The sequence below is a fragment of the Zootoca vivipara genome, chromosome 9, assembly GCF_965207765.1.
Source record: "Zootoca vivipara chromosome 9, rZooViv2.hap1.1, whole genome shotgun sequence".
Classification (NCBI taxonomy): Eukaryota; Metazoa; Chordata; class Lepidosauria; order Squamata; family Lacertidae; genus Zootoca; species Zootoca vivipara.
This window is the reverse complement of record NC_142592.1, coordinates 5885184-5908948: the sequence shown is the minus strand read 5'-3', so window position 1 is coordinate 5908948 and position 23765 is coordinate 5885184. Positions and strand designations below refer to the sequence as shown.

At 42.9% G+C, this 23765-nt stretch overlaps 1 protein-coding gene across 5 annotated transcripts; it reads left to right on the top strand.

The window, feature by feature from the left end:
- The first annotated feature begins 2736 nt into the window (after positions 1-2736).
- Positions 2737-23538, top strand: NAPEPLD (N-acyl phosphatidylethanolamine phospholipase D). Of its 5 annotated transcripts, none has more exons than XM_035127563.3 (5): positions 2737-3020; positions 13474-13774; positions 17891-18537; positions 19669-19783; positions 21341-23538. In XM_035127563.3, the coding sequence occupies exons 1-5, from the start codon at positions 2803-2805 to the stop codon at positions 21467-21469; spliced, it is 1410 nt and encodes a 469-aa protein (XP_034983454.3). In that variant the 5' UTR covers positions 2737-2802; the 3' UTR covers positions 21470-23538. The 5 variants fall into 5 exon arrangements, with proteins under 5 accessions (XP_034983454.3, XP_088508265.1, XP_034983455.2 ...); XM_088652139.1 differs by having other exon boundaries at positions 2737-3058; XM_035127564.3 differs by having other exon boundaries at positions 2737-3543.
- Positions 23539-23765: the final 227 nt, after the last annotated feature.

Here is a 23765-nt window from a genome sequence, read left to right as displayed (position 1 = left end):
GTTCAAGAAATAAGGAGCAAGTAATCTGTGATAGACGATTACGGTATATTGTGCCATATAGTTACTTGTAAACTCAGGAGTGGCGCCACTGAGCCTCTTGGGCTTGCCGATCGGAAGGTTGGCGGTTTGAATCCACATGGAGGTGGTGAGCTCCCGTTGCTCTGTCCCAGCTTCTGTCAACCTCATAGCTGTCAACCTCCGTATTTGAAGATAAGGAAATCCTATTGTGCTGTCAACTCCCAGATATGAAAGTAAGGGCGATGAATAAGAGAATTTCCCGCAAAAAAGGGGAAAGTTGACAGCACTGGTCAACCTAGCAGTTTGAAAACACACCAGTGCAAGTAGATAAATAGGTACTGCTGCGGCAGGAAGGTAAACGGCATTTCCATCACACTGTTCCGTTGTGCCATAAGTGGTTTAGTTATGCTGGTCACATGACCCAGAAAGCTGTCTGTGGACAAATGCTGGCTCCCTTGGCCTGAAAGTGAGATGAGCGCCACACCCCATATTGGCCTTTGACTGGACTTGACCGTCCAGGGATTCTTTACCTTTTTACCTTGGGAACTACTTAAGAACTTTTATTTCAAGTAAGCAATATTAGATAGATAGATAGATAGATAGATAGATAGATAGATAGATAGATAGGAAATTCTTACCATGCAGATTGCACACTATTTCAGCAGATGGCAATACAGTTGTGCATAATTGACACCACCTCAAGATACAGTCCAGTTTCAGGTTGTTTTGACACACAATCACAAATATTTTAAAAGTGACTTTTGCTGCAGGGTCCCCAAAGCTTAAGGTCACCATAATGAGATCTTTATGGGCCAATGTGAACCAAAACAGGCAAGGCTGGCTTTGCCTAAAGCCACAGGATTGAGTAAAAATGGGTGTACAGTGGTGCCTCGCTAGACGAAATTAATTCGTTCCATGGGTCTTTTCTTATAGCGAAAAATTCGTCTAGCGAATCCCATAGGAACGCACTGAATTTTTTTTGAATTTTTTTTTTGCCCATAGGAACGCATTAATTGAATTTCAATGCATTCCTATGGGAAACCGCGATTTGCTAGACGAATTTTTCGTAAAATGCATTTGTCTAGCGAGGCAACCTCCGCTTGAAAAATCCTTTCGTTAAGCGGAAATTTTGTTAAGCAGGGCATTCGTTAAGCGAGGCACAACTGTACTGTAGACTTTAAGGTTACTTCCAGAAAACCTGTTTATTTTTATCCTGATTTGTTTTCAGTGAGATTAAGGATGTTGATTATTTAATGAGCATTCGCTCCGATTTCTTTGCAGAGAAGCTAGATAATGTTGCATCAAAGCAAGTGTTAACCCCTGCATTTTTCTGTCACTTTCCTTATTGGAAAAGTCTGGTCTTTTGATGGAATATGGCCTCCCAATCAACTTTAATTGCACAACCTGAATTTGATGGTAGTTGATTGAGCCATACTTGAAAACAGCAACAGCCTAGAAACACCCAAAGTTTATGAACTATCCTTTTGGCAGGAATCATGTGCCATTAGTACTTTCATAATAGGGGGGGGGAATCAGGCAATTTCCCCCCCCCCATCATCTTTTAGCAGGGACAAAGTTCTTTCAGTGGTCATGGACTGGTTTTACACTTGCAACCTAATCACTAAATAACTAATATCATGTGATGACTTGCATGAGTAAATGAGATTTCATAGATGAAACAACAGAGATAAAAGCATTGCACCACTTGGATTTGAAAACTATGCTTACATAAATCAAGCTAGTCCACATATTTTGCCTGAAGTCATTGGGGCCCAAGTATGCTGGCAGGGCAGAGGGGTAAGAGAAGGACACACACATACATTTTTCTTGGCCTTGATTGTTTATGGAAGCCTAGTCTGGACTGCATGCTTTTTGTCATGATTACAAAATGAGTTTAAATTGTACATCATGCTTGAGGGTACATATACAAATGTATTGCCCTGTATCAATATGTGGAATTCAGATCTTGTGAGATTTTCTGGAACAAAGGAAATCTATTAAAACATTCTGAAAAGTGAGCTTCTGGACCCCAGATGGAGAGAAAGATTATATTGGAAACTCAAGGATTTGCAGTGTGAGAGATGGATAAATACCGTGTGTCCCAGTGTGGATAATTACACCACACTGTTATTAAGTTATTTCTGCTGTTATTTTCTGTGGACAGGTAGAACAAACCAATACAATGTGGCATCTAACTGGCAGCAGGATGGACATATTTGATAATAAACGGGGACACTGAGATCCCAGGGACAGTGGGAACAGGGCTCACAACATAGTATACAAGATCAAAGGTGTACAAACTGCTCCAGAAGGATCATTTAGAGATGGGAATGCCTGGGAGAAAACGGGTAAAAACCTGCCCCCTCCTATATTTCCAGGTTTCTTTTCCAGGCCATCCCATCTCTAAGCATGATGTGTCCCCCAGCAGCGGTGCGGTGTCCACACACTCTCAAATTTTCCGCAAGAAGACCTAAAGCAGATGTGCAGAACAAGTACCACCTGAGTGAATATGGCTGGACACTTCCATATGGCAGGATGTGAATTGCCATCCCGCACCAGCACCGTCCGTGCCCTTCGTGCCATAGTGCTGCGGGGAAGGATTTCAAAACCAAGCGTGGAGGAGGATCAGTCGAATGGTTTGCGGCCTGGAGCTGGAGGAGGGAGCTGTTCCTCTCCGGCGAGGGAGAGGGCGGTAGCGAGCGAGCTCGGGCAGGAGCCGGGGAACCGGGGAACCGGGCCCGGGGAAGGCGCGGCGAGTGGGCTGCTGCTGCTGCTGGGCGTCCCATGGTGAGGCGCAGGGCGCTGTGGAGCTCCGGCCTCGCGCTCTTTCCCCCCTCGGCTCCCGGCAGCAGGCGGGCAGCGGCCAAGGAGGGCCGGCAGCCTCGCGGCCTCTGGGGCGAGCAGAAGCAGCAGCTGCAGGAACCGGGCAGCAGGAAGCGGAGCAGCAGCAGCAGCAGCAGCCCCGTCATGGGCGACGAGGAGGAAGAAACGCCCCAGGGGAGGTGAGGACGCTGCCAGCGCCGCTTCCCAAGGCTGCCGGGTGTGGAATTATTCACATTTCTCTAAGACGGGGGTGGGGGCTGCATGGCTCACCCTCTGCAGATCTGCAGCGCGCTTGGCTTGCGCCGAAAGCCACATGAAACGTATTTCTTTTATTTTCTTTTGCATGCGAGAGGCAGCAGCACCCCCGGCGGTGCCCCTCCTTCTCCCGCAGTGTGCATGCAGCCCCTTCCTTTCTTTTTGGTGCTCCGCCGGCTGCTATAACTGGATTTAAGAAGGCGATTTCGCGCCGCTAGAGCCCCCTGGACGGGCATCGTCGGCGCGCGAGAGGAGCAGCCTTTGCTGAGGCGAACGACGTCGCTTTCTCACCGCGCAGTACAGTATGTGCCGCCCGCGCTGTGGTCTAAGGCTGCAATCCTCCTGTATATGCTTACCCTGTGTCCCTGCTTCTGAGTAGACTCATATAGGGGCTGTGCAGGAGTTGTTGCCTTCTGTGGGACTTACTTCTGAGTCAGCGTCGATCAGGTGGGTCTGGCCGCAGGTGCAATTTGCTGGATTCCCGTTGGAGTCCCTGAGACTCGATTTCGAGAGAGCGTGCATTGGATCCAGCAAAGCAAATGAAATTATCTCTCTTGTGAATGTTGATCATTTGGAATAGAACCTGGAAGTGAGGTGATTTTAAATGAAGCCTCCCATGCAATGGGGCTTTTTTCCACAACTGAAAAAGTGCATTTAAGCTGCTTGTGCATTTGTGCAACATCTGGATGTTCATGTGGGCTAAACTGAAGAGAGGAATAAAATGTATGTTCTTTCTTTCTTTCAAATGATATATATATTTAAACCTTTTTGTGTGGAAGTGCCTGCAGGTTTTCCATTTAAATGATAGGTCTCAAAAACTAAAAGTGACTTTATATGAGAATTGCAGGAGGTAGATGTGCAAAAACTGATTTATGCATCACTTGTGCAAATGGGCTAAATTGATATTCTTGTCTTTACGGGGTTGTGGATGGGGCTGCTGCCGCCCATGATTTACATGTGTCTTGTCACCGCTGCCATTTCCCAGCCATCTGTTGTAGTATCAAGCCCTTGCTGAAGTTCTTTGGCAGTACTGTGCAATCAAATGTCTAACACATTGTCTGAGGGAGGGCTTCCCAGACTGTCAGTTTAAATGGCATGCAGTTGAGGTACATGGCAAATCAGAATGTAACTTGCTGTCACATTGGAAGACGGTTTGCAGGTGGCACCTATGCTTTACAAGCAGGTATAGCAATCTTTGTGTTTTAAAAATAGCAAAATAGTTAAACCTTTGTCACCCTTTAATTCAGCATTTATGAATCTCTTTGATTTGTATTTACCAGGGATGAATTAAGGGATTGCTGCTGCAATCTGTGAAAATCAGGTGACTTTAACTGCAAATCATTAGTGCTTTTTAGAACTGGAAAACAGTGTACTGAAGACAGTTGCTAAAGCCATCTGGGGCTTAATTTGAGCTGTCTTGGGCCTCTTTAAGGGCCACATTAGGGCTTGTGACAGTTTAATAGCAATATTTTACAATTCACTTTCATTTTGCAGATTTCTATGAATGGGCAACCACTTTGAGGGATTCTTGTAAGGGCTACAAAGAAAATAGATTATGTCCAATTGAGATATTAGCATACATTGTGTCCAGCCCCATCTTCCCCTGGGAAGATCTGTCTCATTTTTAGCTGGTGAATCAGACTGGACTGGAGAATGAAAGCCAGGCAGAACAATTCAGTTGCTATGCTCCTAGCCTTCTCCCTCATTGACATGGAAATGTGCTGCAGCAGTTATATAATCCCTCTCTTCCATATTTGTATGTCTTTCAGCACTGATTTCTTATTTAACGTTTGCACATAAAAACAATATCCTGTAGATTGATATTTGTAGTAGGTGCAGATCTTCAGTAGGGATCAGCCTAAAATAATCTGGAGTATTTAAAAATGAACTGTGTTCAGCAGAAATATGTTTCAATGTCTGGCAACTGGCCCTATTATTTAATGTGTCTTGTGTTGCATATGCTGGACAGCTTGCTAGCAATCTCTCTTAAATGGTATCAATGATATGCTGTTTAATGTGAGTCTGATTTGTTTCTGTTCTTTGTATGCTGGATAACTAAATGCAAAGGAATATATCAAAAATATTTAAAAAATTGTCCAGTAGCACCTTAGAGACCAACTAAGTTGGTTCTTGGTATAAGCTTTCATGTGCATGCACACTTCTTCAGATACACTGAAACAGAAGTCACCAGACCCTTATATATATAGTGGGAGGGTGGGGTGGAGTTTTTCTCAGCAGAGTAGTTGGAAATGGGTGATTGACTCAATGGGTATGGTAAACCTGTTGACGACTGCAATTAGTACCGTATGTAATGAGACAGGAATCCTATTAAGACAGATCTTAATAGAGATATTACCGGGACGTGGGTGGTGCTGTGGTCTAAACCACAGAGCCAGGGCTTGCCGATCAGAAGGGACCCGTTGCTCAATCCTTGCTCCTGCCAACCTAACAGTTCGAAAGCACGTCAAAGAGCAAGTAGATAAATAGGTACCGCTCCGGCAGGAAGGTAAACGGCTTTTCCATGTGCTGCTCTGGTGGTTCACCAGAAGCGACTTAGTCATGCTGGCCACATGACCCAGAAGCTGTATGCCAGCTCCCTTGGCCAGTAAAGCGAGATGAGCACCGCAACCCAGAGTCGTCCGCGACTGGACCTAACGGTCAGGGGTCCCTTTACCTTTTTAATAGAGATATTGGATTCCTGTCTAATTACATATGCTAATCATCAACAGGTTTACCATACCCATTGAATCAATCACCCATTTCCTACTACCCTGCTGAGAAAAACCCCACCCCACTATATATAAGGGTCTGGTGACTTCTGTTTCAGTGTATCGGAAGAACTGTGCATGCACACGAAAGCTTATACAGTGGTACCTCTGGATGCAAACGGGATCCGTTCCGGAGCCCCGTTCGCATCCAGAGCAGTACTCAACCTGAAGCACCGGATCTGCACATGCTCGTGACGTCATTCGGCGCGTCTGCGCATGCGCGAATCGCCGAACCCAGAAGTAACCCATTCCGGCACTTCTGGGTGAGTTCATAACCCGTGATGTACGCAACCCGCAGCAAACGTAACTGGAGAGGTATGACTGTACCAAGAACAAACTTAGTTGGTCTCTAAGGTGCTATTGGACTATATATCGACTGCGTCAGACCAACACAGCAACCTACCTGAATCTAAATGCAAAGGAGTAAAGGTTTCTGGACTTGATGTAAATGGATTAGTTAATGTGGTATGTTCAAATTATACTGTTTGCCATTTGTATATGTTTTAATGTGAAAAGAGGTATGCACCTTCCTTCAGTAGTGTTTCTCAAACTTAACAAAATAATTCCCCCTTCCCCCCAAAAAAGATTTTAAGTTCTAACCAGAAAAATGGTTCTGCCCCTAAAACTTGTGGGAGTTACTGCCGCTGGAGACTGAGATCCTGGACAGATGGGCTGATGGCAAAGAGCTAAGGGAATTTTCTTTTCTCTTGGGTGGTCTTTGCTTTTAGACCCCACTTTGCAGTGTGTTCTACATTCTGCTTACTTTAGTTGCCTGCATTTTGTTTCTAAAGGAAATTTGCCCTATGAGCTCACTTGGCACGCTTAGCCTTGTTTCCTCCTACTTGTGAAGAGCAATAATCTAGATGATCACAGGCTGTGATTTGTTATTCGTTGCACCTAGTCCACTGGGAATGGCTGTTTGGATGTGGAAGATCTTCCATCACTATTTGTGTTTGGACTAGTTAGCCTTTGGAGTTCCTTCTGTCCTCTTGGGATTCATGTTTCTTTTGATTGTTGGTGCATGCGTTTCTACAGAGATTATGATGCGCCTGTAAATGATTTTCAGTACAGTATTACCTTAGCCGGGCAATCAAAGCTTCAGCTTCTCTGTTATTGAATTGACCTCCTAGCATTCTCTAGGTCTGAGGTCTGAGGGTCAGTGGACTGGCCCCCTGCTGAAAAAGTTTGCTGACTCCTGTATTAAAAGGTTCCTTGACCTATGTGATTCCACAGTGTCACAGTAGATCAGACATAGGCAAACTCGGCCCTCCAGATGTTTTGTTACTACAATTCCCATCACCCCAAGCTAATAGGACCAATGGTCAGGGATGATGGGAGTTGTAGTCCCAAAACATCTGGAGAGCCGAGTTTGCCTATACCTGCAGTAGATTCTCAGGCCGTGTTTCTATATCCATCTCTCTCTCTCTCTCTCTCTCTCTCTCTCTCTCTCTCTCTCTCTCTCTCTCTGTGTGTGTGTGTGTGTGTGTGTGTGTTATTAAATTTGTTTTACATTTTAGAATATTCATTTAAACAACCTTAAAATAGCAATGACTTCCCTTCTTCTCTTTCCATGGTTCATTTTACATATCATAAATCCTTGCATATTTTGCAAAAACCATACCATTCAGTATTCCATTATTGCATCCATCAAAACTTATTTACACTTTTGATTTTATCTTAATGTTGCCAGCGTTTTCAGCTGTACACAATTATTTTCCATATATTCAATAAATGTTTTCGAATCTTCTTTAAACATATGTTCTTCTCAGGCCGTGTTTCATTCCAAATGCCTTGGACCTTCTGTTGAGCTTCATAGTATTGTTTTTTTAAAGCAGCATTCATAATTGCAACGTATTTTCCACTTGATGCCTAAAGCAATTTCATCACTAAAAAGCAACAAAATGAAGAGGATAGGGAAGAAAATGCATTATGCCTATCAGAGCCTAAGTGGTTAAAGTTGCTGAAGACATTTCCTTCAGAGAGTCTATTTTAGACCTCTCACATTAGTTTGAAACAAAAGCAAGCAATGCGTCTTTTGCTTCTGAGGATTCTCTTGCTAGCCTGGGTCTCAAGGTGACTTGTTTTGTGTATTAAAAAAGAAGAGAAGCTGCTGAGTGCTGGTTTTTCAGTCATGCTTGCTGGCAGATTTTTCCATTTTGGCCCATTGGGGAAGCACTGACAGTAACAATTCAGAATATAAACCTGACCTTCTCCAACTGTGGCCAGTTCCCACAGTGCTTCATGCCCTACGAAGCTTCTGGAAGGGCAGCAAAGAAATTGCAGGGCAGTTTTCTGTGATTATAAAAATGGCAGAATCCTGCTTTTTAAATTGCAAGTTGCTGCTGTGACCTACTGTTCCCCCTTCAGATTGTTGTTGTTGTTGTTTAGTCGTGTCCGACTCTTCGTGACCCCATGGACCATAGCACGCCAGGCACTCCTGTCTTCCACTGCCTCCCGCAGTTTGGTCAGACTCATGTTGGTGGCTTCGAGAACACTGTCCAGCCATCTCGTCCTCTGTCATACCCTTCTCCTTGTGCCCCCCATCTTTCCCAACATCAGGGTCTTTGCCAGGGAGTCTTCTCTTCTCATGAGGTGGCCAAAGTATTGGAGCCTCAGCTTCAGGATCTGTCCTTCCAGTGAGCACTCAGGGCTGATTTCCTTCAGAATGGATAGGTTTGATATTCTTGCAGTCCATGGGACTCTCAAGAGTCTCCTCCAGCACCATAATTCAAAAGCATCAATTCTTCGGCGATCAGCCTTCTTTATGGTCCAGCTCTCACTTCCATACATCACTACTGTGAAAATCATAGCTTTAACTATACGGACCTTTGTCGGCAAGGTGATGTCTCTGCTTTTTAAGATGCTGTCTAGGTTTGTCATTGCTTTTCTCCCAAGAAGCAGGCGTCTTTTAATTTCGTGACTGCTGTCACCATCTGCAGTGATCATGGAACCCAATAAAGTAAAATCTCTCACTGTCTCCATTTTTTTCCCTTCTATTTTCCAGGAGGTGATGGGACCAGTGGCCATGATCTTAGTTTTTTTTTGATGTTGAGATTCAGACTATATTTTGTGCTCTCCTCTTTCACCTTCATTAAAAGGTTCTTTAATTCCTCCTCACTTTCTGCCATCAAAGGTTGTGTCATCAGCATATCTGAGGTTGTTGATATTTCTTCTGGCAATCTTAATTCCAGCTTGGGATTCATCCAGTCCAGCCTTTCGCATTATGAATTCTGCATACAAGTTAAATAAGCAGGGAGACAATATGCAGCCTTGTCGTACTCCTTTCCCAATTTTGAACCAATCAGTTATTCCATGTCCAGTTCTAACTGTAGCTTCTTGTCCCACATAGAGATTTATCAGGAGACAGATGAGATGATCAGGCACTCCCATTTCTTTAAGAACTTGACATAGTTTGTTGTAGTCGACACAGTCAAATGCTTTTGCGTAGTCAATGAAGCAGAAGTAGATGTTTTTATGGAACTCTCTAGCTTTCTCCATGATCCAGTGCATGTTTGCAATTTGGTCTCTGGTTCCTCTGCCCCTTTGAAATCCAGCTTGCACTTCTGGGAGTTCTTGGTCCACATACTGCTTAAGCCTGCCTTGTAGAATTTTAAGCATAACCTTGCTAGCATGTGAAATGAGCGCAATTGTGTGGTAGTTGGAGCATTCTCCAACTTCAGATATTAATTGAAAAAATGAAAGCATTTATAAAAGAAACATCTGCAACAACTCTAAGACTATGGCCCTGCACCTGCTGGCATTTTAGTGGGATTTCAGTGTGCAGAACTGAGTGCATGGTTGCCGTTTAGGAATTGTACGATTTGAAGCTTAATCTGTCTCTATGAGTTGCATAAACTTTTGCTTTCAATCTCATTTTGAAAGGGAGCTATTCTCCAAAATGAAGGTATTACAAACATGAGGAGGGAGACTATATGAAAATGTTGCATTTACACTCAAATGAAAGTGATTACGCTATTTACAGTATTATTTTTATTGAAGGCCTATAGGAAGATCTCTTTTTCAGCTTCATGCATCATATGTTTATATATTTATGGTAGCTGATATTATACCACTGTTCACTGAGTCTCACTGAAAAGAAAGCTGTACTGTATTAAGTTATTAACAGTCCAAAGGTACCTGCATTCCTTTAACACACATACTTTGTGGGTATCAGCATAGCTGCCAAGTTATCCCTTTTTAAAAGGGATTTTCCCTTATGCTGAATAGGCTTCCTCGCGAGAAAAGGGAAAACTTGGCAGCTATGGTATCAGTCATATTTACCATTAGCCAACATGCACCTTTAGACCACACACACCCAGCAGGAGGGCTGCTTTTTCTCAGGTATCAGGTTGCAAAACTTGCTTTTCATAAGAGATGCAAAATATATTGCTCCCTCTGGAGGAGGCTGAAATATCTGGATGCATGACTTGCAATAAGTTGGAGTCCCTAAAATATAGTTACTGCCAGTTTGCCACCTCAGGGTGGGGGGTGGGCAATCTCATGTTGAGAGAATAAATGGTCTACTTGTCATGGTCTCGGTGTGTATGTAGGCAGCATAGCTGCCAAGTTTTCACTTTTCTCGCGAGGAAGCCTATTCAGCATAAGGGAAAATCCCTGTAAAAAAGGGATAACTTGGCAGCTATGGTAGGCAGATCAAAGAAAAATACTTTGGGAGACCTTGGGCTGTTGACCTTTACATGGCATTCATAAATTGCATGAATCTGCTCATACTCCTCAGTTAGCATAGCCCTTTGGCTTTTGCATCACCGGTAGCAGACGCAGCCCTTTAAATTATATCTTGCATTCCCTTCATCCTTCAGAGAACTCATCAGAGCAATCTTTTATCCATGAATTCAGACTGCTGCAGTGGCAGGCCTAGTTTATATGGAGCACTAGGCCAAAGTATGAAACTGGTCCTGCTGGATGAAAAGCTGGGGTGTGCACTGGTAAGCCCCACCTTCTCTCACAGATGCTACTGTATGCGCAGGGCCAAGCTGTCCCATTTTCATGGAGTATTAAAACCTGTTTTAAAACTATTCACTTGCAAAATAACAACTATGGAGCCCTGAGGCAGGCACCTGTGTCTGAGGCTGTGACATGCCTTGTCTCAGCATCCCAAAAAACCGGAATGAATTGTAGTGTAATGATTTCATGCAGTGGGCTGTTTAAAGAAATACATGTTAAGAGCCAAAGGGAATATAAAAGCTGGAAGAGGCCTTTATAGCTACAAAAAAACCTTGAAAGAATGGTCTACATTTTAGATGTCCTAGCAAGTGTAAAGGAAAATGTATTTCTTTTGAGCAGAATACCGACTAATGCCTTACAAGACTCAGCAATGCTGCAAAATAACTAGAAATGGAGCCACGTGGCTGTACCCCTCTACCCAGTTGAGCTGTCACTTGCCCGTGCGTGACATCACAATTTCACTTCTCAGCAAAAGGCTGCCCCTACAGCAGCAGGAAATCTTGAGCAGGTGGTGAGGAAAGGCTCATTGTGTGAATAGGGTTGCCAGACTCAATAGTGGATAGGACTTCTGTGCCTTTAATTGCCCTGCTCTCTTTTGAGTCTAGAACCCTTAAAGAGAAACCAGCAGACCCTTTGTTTAATTTCTAAGCAAAGGGTCTGCTGGTTTCTCTTTAAGGTTTCCAGACTCAAAGGAGAGCAGGGCAATTAAAGGCACAGAAGTCCTGTCCACTATTGAGTCTGGCAACCCTATGCGTGAAGCCAAAATACTAAAGTTCGTGTATTTCTTCTTAAAAGTGATTCTCCACTTCTTTTATTTCTGCATAAATTTTGCACCAACACAGTCTTAAGGTTAATAGCAAAATGATCGTGAATTATGACAAATCCAGTTATTCACCCAAGCTGGTAAGTACTGTATGAGAAGAATCATAGCTGTTAGCTCTAGTTTAGATGGCGCTCAGAGTAGTGGAACCAAATTTCTTAAAGAAATCAGCAGTGCAGTGCTAAACATATCTCATTGAGTTCAGTGGGGCTTCCCAACTGGGTATAGGATTCCAGCCTAAGAATACATGCCTTGTCTTACTGACATCAAAGGATGGACATTCTTTGCTTTAAAAAAACCTGTGCCAATAGACTACACTGCAAATTACGCTGGACATGATTTGTGTTCGAGCTGCCCTAGTATTGGAAAGGTACAGTTAAGGTTTGATTTATCTCTTCATGGGAGGCCGTTCTCGAACTCTAGAACAGTATGAAAGCTAGTTTATATGTAAGAATTATTCTGGACAGGGATATTTGTAGCAACCCTGGAATTGCAATAGGAACCTTGAAAGTATAATGTAGCTGATTAATTTGGTTGAAACCCAGACATTTCACTAATCGATTCCCCAACCTTTGTTTCCCCCTGCTCCTCCTTTCACAGCACATTACATCTCTCACCTGGATACTGTGTGAGGTGTTCTCAATTTCTTCTTCTGCCTTTACTCAGTTCTTTGCCATCCTGATGCTATTTTCCAAAATCCATGAGTCTTAGTTCACTGTTTTCTTTTGTTCACCCATCCCAGTTTCCCCCACTAGATTTGAATTCTTTGTTATCTTTATTTCTCCCCTTAACCAACCTACAACGCAAAGGGTCTTCAGTCCCCAGTTCTTTTGACTTAAAAGAGAGTTTGATACCTCTGTTCTAATGTACCCTTCAGAGCTTAATATACACCTGTCTCTTGACGTCTGATCATTAATTGTTTCAACTATATAGAGCTCTTGGGATCTCACGTGCCCTTTCAGTTGTAAGTAGCCGAATTAGCAATCAAGCCACTGGGGTTGATTAGGGGACCAAAGAGTTCATTTTAATCAAGCATTTCTGACAGAAGTACAGAGTGCAGCTGGAAAGCACTTACTTACAACCCCCAGTGTTCAAAGTATTTTAAGTCTGAATTTTAAAATCTCTGCCCGAAATAGTAGGTGCAAATGTAGTGTATGTGTGTGGTAGGTTTGACGTCCTTTGCAAACCATAAATATTACTCACTGTCAAGGGAAAGATGATTCATCTTGGCAGGAATAACCTTATTGTTTCTAGATATCTTTGCTGTTTATCATTCCTTGCATCCTCTCCCTAAAGTGTGATGGGAAGTCCCTATCAGTTTAAAGCACCACATCCAGGGGAAACTGATTTAGACTGCTTCTAGTTAATCTCTCTTTCTCTGCTCTCACCTGTGATTTTCTCCTCCCCACCATCCTAGCCCTGGTCAAGGATCCCTGCTTGTCAGTGCAGATGAAAATGCAAAGTGCTGTTGGATGCAAAGTTATTGCCTGTTTGGTTGATGTGTCTTAGGAATGAACTTGCTAAATCTAACTGCACAGATTGTGAGCTTCAGGAGTGTTAGAATTAATTTATGGAAGAAGAGCAGACCATCCCCTCCTAACATGCAGGAACTCGAGAGTCTGATGCTGTGCATAGCAAAGAGCAAGATTCTGCCTGAATCGCAAAAATCTTGCCACACCTGCTTGCTAAAACAAGTTCTTTGTGCATTCTTTGTACAGAAAAATGGAAGAGGAGCTGACAGGATTATTCTGGGGACATTGTTTTGGGTATTAAAAATATCTCAGCTAAAAAAAAAACCATAAACTTTTATGTATTTCTTTTTAGTTCTTCACCAAAAGATATGGACGAAGAGCAGCCTTTGTCTCCTTGCGATCAGAATCCTAAAGAAGCAGTACGGAAACGGCAAAATTCCAGTCAAGGTTCCCGGGGCAGCGATTCTTCCAGAACATCCAGAAAAAGCTTCAGACTGGATTATAGGTTGGAGGAAGATGTAACAAAATCAAAGAGAGGTAAAGATGGGAGGTTTATGAACCCCTGGCCAACATGGAAACCTCCATCTTTCCCAAATATTATGAAATGGGCTCTTACGGAAAAGGACAACAGCAAGGTCCCATCTTCAAAGCAGGTAAACATTCTATAGTTTTATTCATCTGGTTATGTTTGAAGCACTCTCAATACCACTTCATGTAAATTAATGTTTACCAGTAAGTCAAATATTTTTGAAGTATATATTACATGCAGTGGTGTTGCGTGGGTTGCTGGTGCCCGTGGGGTGGCAAATGCTGCATCCCCCTGGCGGGCTGGGCAGCTGGGGTGGAGGCGCGCGGTGGGGGGCAAGTAAATAGATAATGTGGTAAATCGATAAATAGACTATTTGTGCTTCCAGATTGTTGCTATTTTCAGGTAGGATTCAATCACATACAGTACTGGTAAATTTGTTGTTTAGTTGTTTAGTCATGTCTGACTCTTCGTGACCCCATGGACCAGTGCACGCCAGGCACTCCTGTCTACCACTGCCTCCAGCAGTTTGGTCAGACTCATGCTTGTAGCTTTGAGAACACTGTCCAACCATTTCGTCCTCTGTCATCCCCTTCTCCTTGTGCCCTCAATCTTTCCCAATATCAGGGTCTTTTCCAGGGAGTCTTCTCTTCTCATAAGGTGGCCAAAGTATTGGAGCCTCAGCTTCAGGATCTGTCCTTCCAGTGAGCACTCAGGGTTGATTTCCTTCAGAATGGATAGGTTTGATCTTCTTGCAGTCCATGGGACTCTCAAGAGTCTCCTCCAGCACCATAATTCAAAAGAATCCATTCTTCGGCGGTCAGCCTTCTTTATGGTCTAGCTCTCACTTCTATACATCACTACTGGTAAATTTAGGTTGTGCAATTATAGTTGACTGGGATGACTTGCACAAAAACCCCACTTCCCCCTCAAAATGAGACTTTTCATAACAGAAAAATGCACTGGAAAGTGTGTGATAACACTGCCTTTGTCACCTAATCAAAGCATAACTTAAGACAGGCATCCCCAAACTGCGGCCCTCCAGATGTTTTGGCCTACAACTCCCATGATCCCTAGCTAACAAGACCAGTGGTCAGGGATGATAGGAATTGTAGTCCAAAACATCTGGAGGGCCGAAGTTTGGGGATGCCTGACTTAAGAGCTGGTCAACATTGTACCACAGAGTCCAGATAAAACGAATTCTGTGGCAGCCAAGAGTTGAAGGCAACCTTGTACATGGATTGCCTGTCTACTAGTAGATCTCTGAGGGATTTGCAGTAGATCAGCAAGGATTCTGACTCTCAGTTGTTTAACAATAGCAACTAAAAGGCTTTTCTCCTAAATTACCCTAGGACTGGGTTTGATTTTTGAGTGACAAGACTGGGAGAATAGTTCTGGTACTGAAAATGAATTCCTAGCCTTTGTATAAGAAGGCAGAGTTAAGTTGCAGTTTCAATTTTTGCTGGCGGTGTATATGCAGTAATTTTGTAGCAGTGCTGAAAAAGCACAGGTATTTGCTGTAAGGGTTTCAATCTTCATTTTTTTAACACAGCACTTTTCTTAGTTTATATCATTACAATAAGCATTACACGTAAACAAGCATAGCTTTGCAGTAACAGAAGTTTGCTAAGGTGGATGAACATGTGGTTTAGGAGTGGGATTTGAATTCCTTGAGTAGTTACTTGCCCCTTCATTCCAGCAAAACTAGACCGAATAATTCAGAACATTACAGATGGAAGAATAATTTTCAATTTTTGTAGCAGTGTGTACACATGCATCCCTTGTGTACCCTCTAAAGCCCTAAACAGTTCAGGCACCATGTCCCTATGAGACCTATTCCCATGTGTTCCATTATGATATCTGAGATCTACTGAGAACATGTTTTTAATTAGGCCTTCTCTGTCAGATTCAGATAGCAAGGCTGTGTGCAGCATTTTCCATAACTACCCCCCAAATATGAGAGTGTCTCCTGCTGTAGATTCACCCAAATTCATGTCTAAACTCCTTAGCAGATGTCCCTGTTCTTGACCTTTGGAGATCAGCATTAAATTAGAAAGTAATGGTGAAATGTTGTTCTCTGCTACTGCAGAGAGCACGGCTAGATCTACGGTAATAGGTTTAAATTACAGAAGGAAAGACTTCGGTTGAATATGAGAAACTTTTTAATGGTAAGAGCAGTTTGAGAAGTGGGCGGCGGGGGCTCTCCTTTGCTGCAGGTCTATAAAGTCTTAAACGGCTAAATACCTCAAGGACCACCTCTCCCTATAAGAACAGACCCAGATCCTGTGATCATCAACAGAGGCCCTTCTTTGTGTGCCTCCTCTGTGAGTGTTCTGGAGGATAAGCAACACAAGAACGGGCCTTTTCTGTGGTGGCTCCTCACTTGTGGAATGCCCCCCCCCCCGGGAGGCTTGCCTGGCACCTTCATTACAGTGGTACCTCGGTTTATGAACACAATTGGTTGGGGAAGTCTGTTCATAAACTGAAGCAAACTTTCCCATTGAAAGTAATGGAAAGTGGATTAATCTGTTCCAGATGGGTCCGCGGCGTTCGTAAACCAAAAATTCGTAAACTGAGGTGTTCATAAACCGAGGTTCCACTGTACATATATTTAAGCACCAGGCAAAAACATTCCTCCTCTCCCAGGCCTTTGGCTAATTAAAAAAATCTATGCCCTTTTAAACTGGGAGGTGGTGCAGTCTTGTTTCATCATCATCATCATCATCATCATCATCATCATTTTATTTGTATGCCGCCTTTCCATAGTTAAAACAGTGCCCAAGGCGGCTTACAACATGTCAAGATTTACATAATTACCAACATAACAATAGTCATAAACAATAAATAAAACACATCAAAAAGTATACAACCAAACGGAAAACAAGTTCCACATAAGGGTAAATCATAAAATCTAAGACTAAAAATAGAGCATTAATATCAATCACAATTTAAAATGACATAGATAAAAAATAAAAGCAATTAAAAACAAAAGCGGAGCCCTCTCTGCTCAGCAACAGCAGCAGCAGCCCTCCTCCATGGAGCCTGTTAGGTCCCATCCCAAGCCAGGTTGAGAGAAGCAGGGCAGTGCCCTATAATAAATATTTTTGTCTATTTCTATTGTAAACCGCCCTGTGATCATTAGGTGAAGGGCAAAATAATAATAATAATAATAATAATAATAATAATAATATGGAATGCCCTTTGTGTTTGGGAAATGATTTTCATGTTTACTGTTAGTTCTTGGTGATCTCTTTTCTAAGTGATATCTGTCAGTCTTATCTGCAAGCAGAGGTGGACCAGGTATTTAACCTTCACCCTCCTATAATAAATACTTCCCTTAACCCAAGCTGCAAGCAAAACTCGTTACCTTGAAATACCAAGGGAGATTCATGCACAGAAACAGGGTTCCTTATGTATAACTGGTGAGATCTGCATCATACTAATCTGAACTGGCTGGATGTGTCAGATGCAAATGATTTTGTCATTGTGCACGTTTTTCGTATGCTGAAAGTCTTGCAAATAGAAACCTAGCAGAGCAGGGAGCAGGTTGGCTGGCACCCTTCCCTCTGCTGTGCTGTTTACATTTACAAAGCCTCCTATGACTCATGATGCAGAGCCTATGTGTCACTTCCTTTCTGACTGTCATTGGTCCAGTTGCTTTGAAGTCACTAAGGGCCTGGTAGACAACTGATGGCTTAGTTGCATTCAGGAAATATTTGATGCTCAAGACTCATAGCTGTCAAGTTTTCCCTTTACTCGCGAGGAAGCCTATTCAGCATAATGGAATTTCCCTTAAAAAAAAGGGAGAACTTGACAGGTATGGCTCAAGTCCATGAGCAGCATTGGTGTACGCTAAATGATGTTCAAGTGTATTTATACCATGGACTTTAATATTACGCCTTGTTGGTGTAGAAGAGTTAAGGCTTTCTGCCTGAAGGGTCCAAGACGGACAAAACACTTGCTGCTTGTAAGCCGGGTTGTTGTTGTTTAGTCGTTTAGTCATGTCCGACTCTTCGTGACCCCATGGACCATAGCACGCCAGGCACTCCTGTCTTGCACTGCCTCCCGCAGTTTGGTCAGACTCATGCTTGTAGCTTTGAGAACACAGTCCAACCATTTCGTCCTCTGTCATCCCCTTCTCCTTGTGCCCTTGTGATCTTTCCCAACATCAGGGTCTTTTCCAGGGAGTCTTCTCTAAGCCGGGTATGCTTTCTAATTTTGTGCCCTTGTTTTCTTTTGCTAGGAACTTGACAGAGAGCTTCCAGTACTGAAACCATACTTTGTTCAAAACCCCGAACTAGCTGGAAAAACCGGAGCTGGTATGCGAGTAACATGGCTTGGACATGCTTCTGTAATGGTGGAAATGGATGAACTTACACTTCTTACTGACCCCATCTTCAGCCAGCGGGCCTCTCCAGTGCAATTTGGAGGACCTAAGCGTTTTAGAGGACCTCCGTGTACTGTAGATCAACTCCCCAAAATAGATGCAGTGATGATCAGCCACACTCATTACGACCACTTGGACTACCACTCTGTAATAAATTTAAATAGTCGCTTTGGCAGTGACCTGAGGTGGTTCGTGCCCATGGGTCTTTTAGACTGGATGCAGAAATGTGGTTGTGAGAATGTAATTGAGCTGGACTGGTGGGGAGAAAACTGCGTTCCTGGTCATGATGCCGTTACGTTTGTTTTTACTCCTGCCCAACACTGGTCCAAGAGGACTGCAACAGACGACAACAAAGTTCTCTGGGGAAGCTGGTCTGTCTTGGGGCCCTGGAATAGGTTCTTTTTTGCAGGAGATACTGGCTATTGTGTTGCATTTGAGGAGATAGGGAAGCGATTTGGACCTTTCGATCTTGCAGCTATTCCCATTGGAGCATATGAACCAAGGTACGTAAGCCAATAAACTGGAGCCTGTGACCCAAGATACAAAACTACAACCGTTTATATGCAGCACCAACAACGTGTAAGATGTGCAAAACACAGGCAGTGTCATAGCCACATTGGCCTACCTGGATGCCAAATCACTCCTGCTTCATTCCTCCTCTAGTGTGAGCAGTAACAGCAAACCACAGACCTTGGCTTATCATCACAGCTGGCTGGCTGGCTTCCTTCCTTCCTTCCTCAACTGCAATTGTGAAGCCAAGAGCAGTTGACTTCAGATTATGGTTTATTTGGAGAGAACAAACCATGAGCGCTGTTTTGGACATCACAGAAAACCAAGGCTCTTGGTCTTGGTTTGTTACTTGCATGAAGGAAGGGCAGTGGGAGAGATGGATGCTGCTGATTTATGTTAAGCCATGGTTTATGGCTTACTATGGTGGCGCTGTGGGTTAAACCAGAGCCTAGGGCTTGCTGATCAGAAGGCCGGCGGTTCGAATCCCTGCAACGGGGTGAGCTCCCATTGCTCGGTCCCAGCTCCTGCCAACCTAGCAGTTCGAAAGCACATCAAAGTGCAAGTAGATAAATAGGTACCGCTCTGGAGGGGAAGGTAAACGGCGTTTCCGTGCGCTGCTCTGGTTCGCCAGAAGCAGCTTTGTCATGCTGGCCACATGACCCGGAAGCTGTCTGCGGACAAACGCCGGCTCCCTCGGCCTATAGAGCGAGATGAGCGCTGCAACCCCAGAGTCGGACACGACTGGACCTGATGGTCAGGGGCCCCTTTACCTTTATGTCATCTGAACAGGGCCAATGAAAGCTCAGAGTCTTAAAGACAGGCAGGAGGAAAGCCTAGGTCTTCATGGGCAAGGGGTAGGTGAAGATTGGCTGCCAAGTTTTGGATTACAGGAAAACAAAATGGGGTTGAAATGCCTTGTGGAAGATGGGAAATTAGAATGATTGAGACGCAGCTTAACAGATAAAATGAGCAATCTCTTTTAGCTATATGGGAGAAGGGGACAAAGTGGGCCAGTAAGAGGAAAAGCTATGCAACAGATTGAGAAGGGCAGTAAGGGAACCTTAACTTGGCCAGTGCATGTCTGTGTAACAGGCAAGGAAAAATGCTCTTTCCCTCTTTGGTAGGTGGTTTATGAAATACCAGCATGTGGACCCCGAAGAAGCAGTAAGGATTCATATCGATGTACAAGCAAAGAAGTCTGTTGGAATTCACTGGGGGACCTTTGCTTTAGCAAATGAGGTAGGTGTGAACTAACCATTTGTGCAGCTGCAGGTGTCCATTCAAAATAGTAGCATCTAGAACTGTCTGTCCCAACCTGATAGCAGACGTATCCTTTCTTCTGACTGCACACCCTCTGTGTTTCTGTGCGAGCCCTGGATCTGTGTCCCCTGATTGGAAGGAACATTATCTCAATAATAAATGCAGTAGGCAGCATCTTCTGAGGAGAGATAATTCTACTGCACCTCTGTGTCAGGTGTGATTAAGTGATCTAATTACATCTGATGCAAAGAGGCAGCAAAATTACCTGCCCTCCGTGGAGACTAATTGGAAGGAGGCAAGGACAGAATAGTGGGCTGTTTCCTCTGCAGGTGTGTAATTTTGAATGGAGATTTAGTTTGAATGGATTTTTGGTCTAGGAGCTCCAACTAACTTAACTATATATAAAAAAGAAGTCATGTAGTGTTAAATTTTTTTCTTATGGACCATAGCAGTTTTCAAGGTGTTTCAAATGCTTAAAAGAAAATGGCCTCTGATTTTAGTATTATTTTATAGGCTGTCAATTTTAGTTCTGAAGACAGTCAATTCACTATACAACTAATTGTCAAAGTTAGGTCCCCCCCCCTCAATTTTTAGTTTGACTTAAATTTTGCTATTTTAGTAATAAGTCTGAATATCTTACAGATACTCTGAAGCAAACTACTAAAGAAACAATGACAAGGGTGCTTTAAGAGATTGTGTACAGCTTAGTTGCTCTGTCTTTATGGACTGAATTAATAGTTGCTTTGTGTTAGACTGAAAAAAATCATTGTAGGCAATTTCACTTGGCATGAAATTGGTTTTCCTGAATGTGTAACAAAATCGTATCATAACTGGAGACTGAAACTGCACCTGATGCAGAGAATATTCATCCTAAGAATGAGAGCCCTGGCTGGATAAGACTAAAGCCTATGGGGAAAGTCACAAGCAGGGCACGAGCTCTGTAATGCCCTTCTTTTCATGTTTCTCAGTAATTGGTATGCAGAAGCATACTCCTGACTCATCACTGAGCTGTGCCCCCATGGTTTTCTAATATTTTTTAGGAATATCTGCCTTTGATGAGAACTTCATACAGTACTTTCCCATAAACTTAACTGGAAATATTGTGCTCACAATCCATTGCATGTGATCATTCACCGGCAAGAACCGAGGTTACAAATTGGTTCTGATATGTGCAAACAACTGCTCTCATGAACAGTTGTAATATCTAAGAAGTTTATTCATGGAAAACATAGCCTTTGGGAGCAGTGTGCGGTCCCAGAGTGCTCTGTCTCGACAAGTTACCACAGCTGCCCAGAGCAGTTGATTCATCCTGAAATAGCAGGATCAGTTCAATAACACTTGTTGCCACAAATACAAGGTATGCTTCAAGGGAGTAACCCCATTCAGAGCTTAACAAGGACTTCAGCAGGGGGGGAAGTCTTATTGGATTTCAGTGGAACCAGAATCCCCCTTAAATTTGCAAGACTAAAGTAGTCATACATGTGAAGCTGTTTCACAACAGGCTTATCCAGTCCTGACTGCTTGTTTTCTCCACAGTATTACTTGGATCCTCCTGCTAAACTGATGGAAGCTCTAGACAGATACGGATTGAAAACGGAAGATTTCTTTGTCTTAAAGCATGGTGAATCACGAGACTTAAATATTAATGAGGATGGATTTGAATAAAAATGGAAAAAATAAATCAATTTCTTAAAAATTGTATATGGGGGTGGGGGAAGCAATTAAGGTTGATACCTTTTTGTAAAATTTTGAACAGGATTTTTAAGATTTCAGGAGTTTGCATACCAGCCTTATAAAATTGCAAGTTTTTAATAAATGAATGAATGAAATAGCACTTGATAGCATTAACTTAGCTGCACATGCTGTGTACATAAGGAGTTAATTACATTGCCTGTGAAGTAATTTCACCTCTTTAAAACCAGTGCAGGTCACCTGCTAGAGATTAACTAGGCCACAATCCATAAGACCCAAGAGGACCTGTGAACTCAAGGCTTCCTTGACACAGCAGCCCTCCCTCCCTCACTGAACTGCTAAATGCTTTAACCCTCCCTTTTAAAAAATCGGATTTACAGTTTAAAAAGTGGGGGATTACACTGAAAAACAAGCCCTACATACCCAAGAATATTTGGAGCACAGAGACTGTAACCTTCTGTTGGATAAAGTGATTATGTATAGAAATTGGTTTCTGAACGCATTTGACTACAGGTCTGTTATAGTAAAATCTCCCATGGCAATGGCCTTCAGGCTTTCTAGTCTTGAGCATCCTTACTCAGATGCTAAGCCTGCAGTGATAGAACTTCCTTTCTGGTATGCATGTTTCAGATTGCGTATTTTATAACAGAATCCTAGCCATGTCTACTCAGAATCAAGTCCTATTAAATTCAATGGGACTTCCTTCCTCATAAGCGGGATTAGGAACACAGCCTTAGCTATTATTGTTTGACATCAGAAAGGGCTTGGGGTTTGTTTGTTTGTTTGTTTGTTTGGATTAGGCTAAAATCTGAAATGACCTAGTTCAGGGCAGTCCAGCATGCATCCCGAGGGCTGCATGTGTCCCTTGAGGCCTTTTTAGTGGCCCTCAGCGATATCTGATACTCCCCTCTGAAGCCCTTGTACTCATAGCTGCCAAGTTTTTCCTTTTCTCGCGAGGAAGCCTATTCAGCATAATGGAATTTCCCTTTAAAAAGGGGATAACTTGGCAGCTATGCTTGTACTGCCTTCCCAAAGCCAGGTAAGTGAGGCACTGGGCTTTGGGAAGGAGGCGTGAGAGCTCTAACAGGGTCCCAGAATCCCCCCCCCTCCTTCCCAAAGCACAATTAACTCTTTCCCAGCTTTGGGAAGAAGGTGGTAGTTCTAGGACCCTGTCAGGGCCTCATGCCTCCTTCCCAAAGCCCTGCACCTATCTTATTTGGGGGTGACAGGGACCAAATTTTGGCCTGTGCAATAAGGTAAGGTGTGTGGCCTGCAGGTTCTGTGTCAAAGTACTCTTGCAGCCCACTTGGTATAAAATGTTGGATTGCGCTGCAAAGATCCTGAAAGTACCCTGATAGAAGTGGTATTGAGTTTTACAACCAATACAGCAGCCACATGGAAAATGTTTTGAGTATTGCAGCATTAGTGTGAATAGTCCCAGCCCATTATCTCCCTTGAGCAGTGATCACTTAGAGAATGTGCTCTGTGCCTTCGTAGCTGTTGGAAATTAAGAGGATTTTTGATGGTGTCTTCCAACACAACTAGTTGCTAAAAGCACATTTTGAACAAAACACTGACTTTACTGAATGCTTGTACATTTCCAATTGCAAATGTAAGAGCCAAGTTTTGAAATTATAAAATGTGCCTTTTCAAAGAGTTCTAACTACAAAAATATATATGCCTATTTATGTTGCTGCTGGCCAGAATCTCTGTACACTTTGCATTGTGTTGTCACTGTGAAATTGTTCTAGCATAAGCCTGAACACTTCTTGTTTTGAGAATAAGCAAGCTGCATGTAACTGGAACAGTTTGTTCTCTGAAATCTTTATTCAGCTTGTTTTGTTTGTTCTTGCTCCCTGCTGCCAACTGTGGGTTTCAAATGAATTGGTTTGTCAGAATGATGTGGGAAAACATACAAATTGCTTATGAAATCTTAAAAGCATGATATTATTAATTTGTTCAACATTGTAAAAAATGGCCAATTATACATGTGTCAAACTAGTAAAACTAATTTACAAAATAAAGATTTCTCTTGCTCAGAAGTAGTCATATTATTGAATAATACTTTCTGAGTATGTTATGTTAATATGACTTAGACTCGCAATAAGAAATAATAATATTTAATTTAAGTACACTCCTTTTTCTCTCCCAATTTTTCTTTAGTAGGATTTATCTCCAGCTAAAGAATAATATTCAACATACTATTTGCAGCTTTACATCACTACACAATTGTGTTTGCTGTGAAATCTAGTCTCTTTTAATACCAATG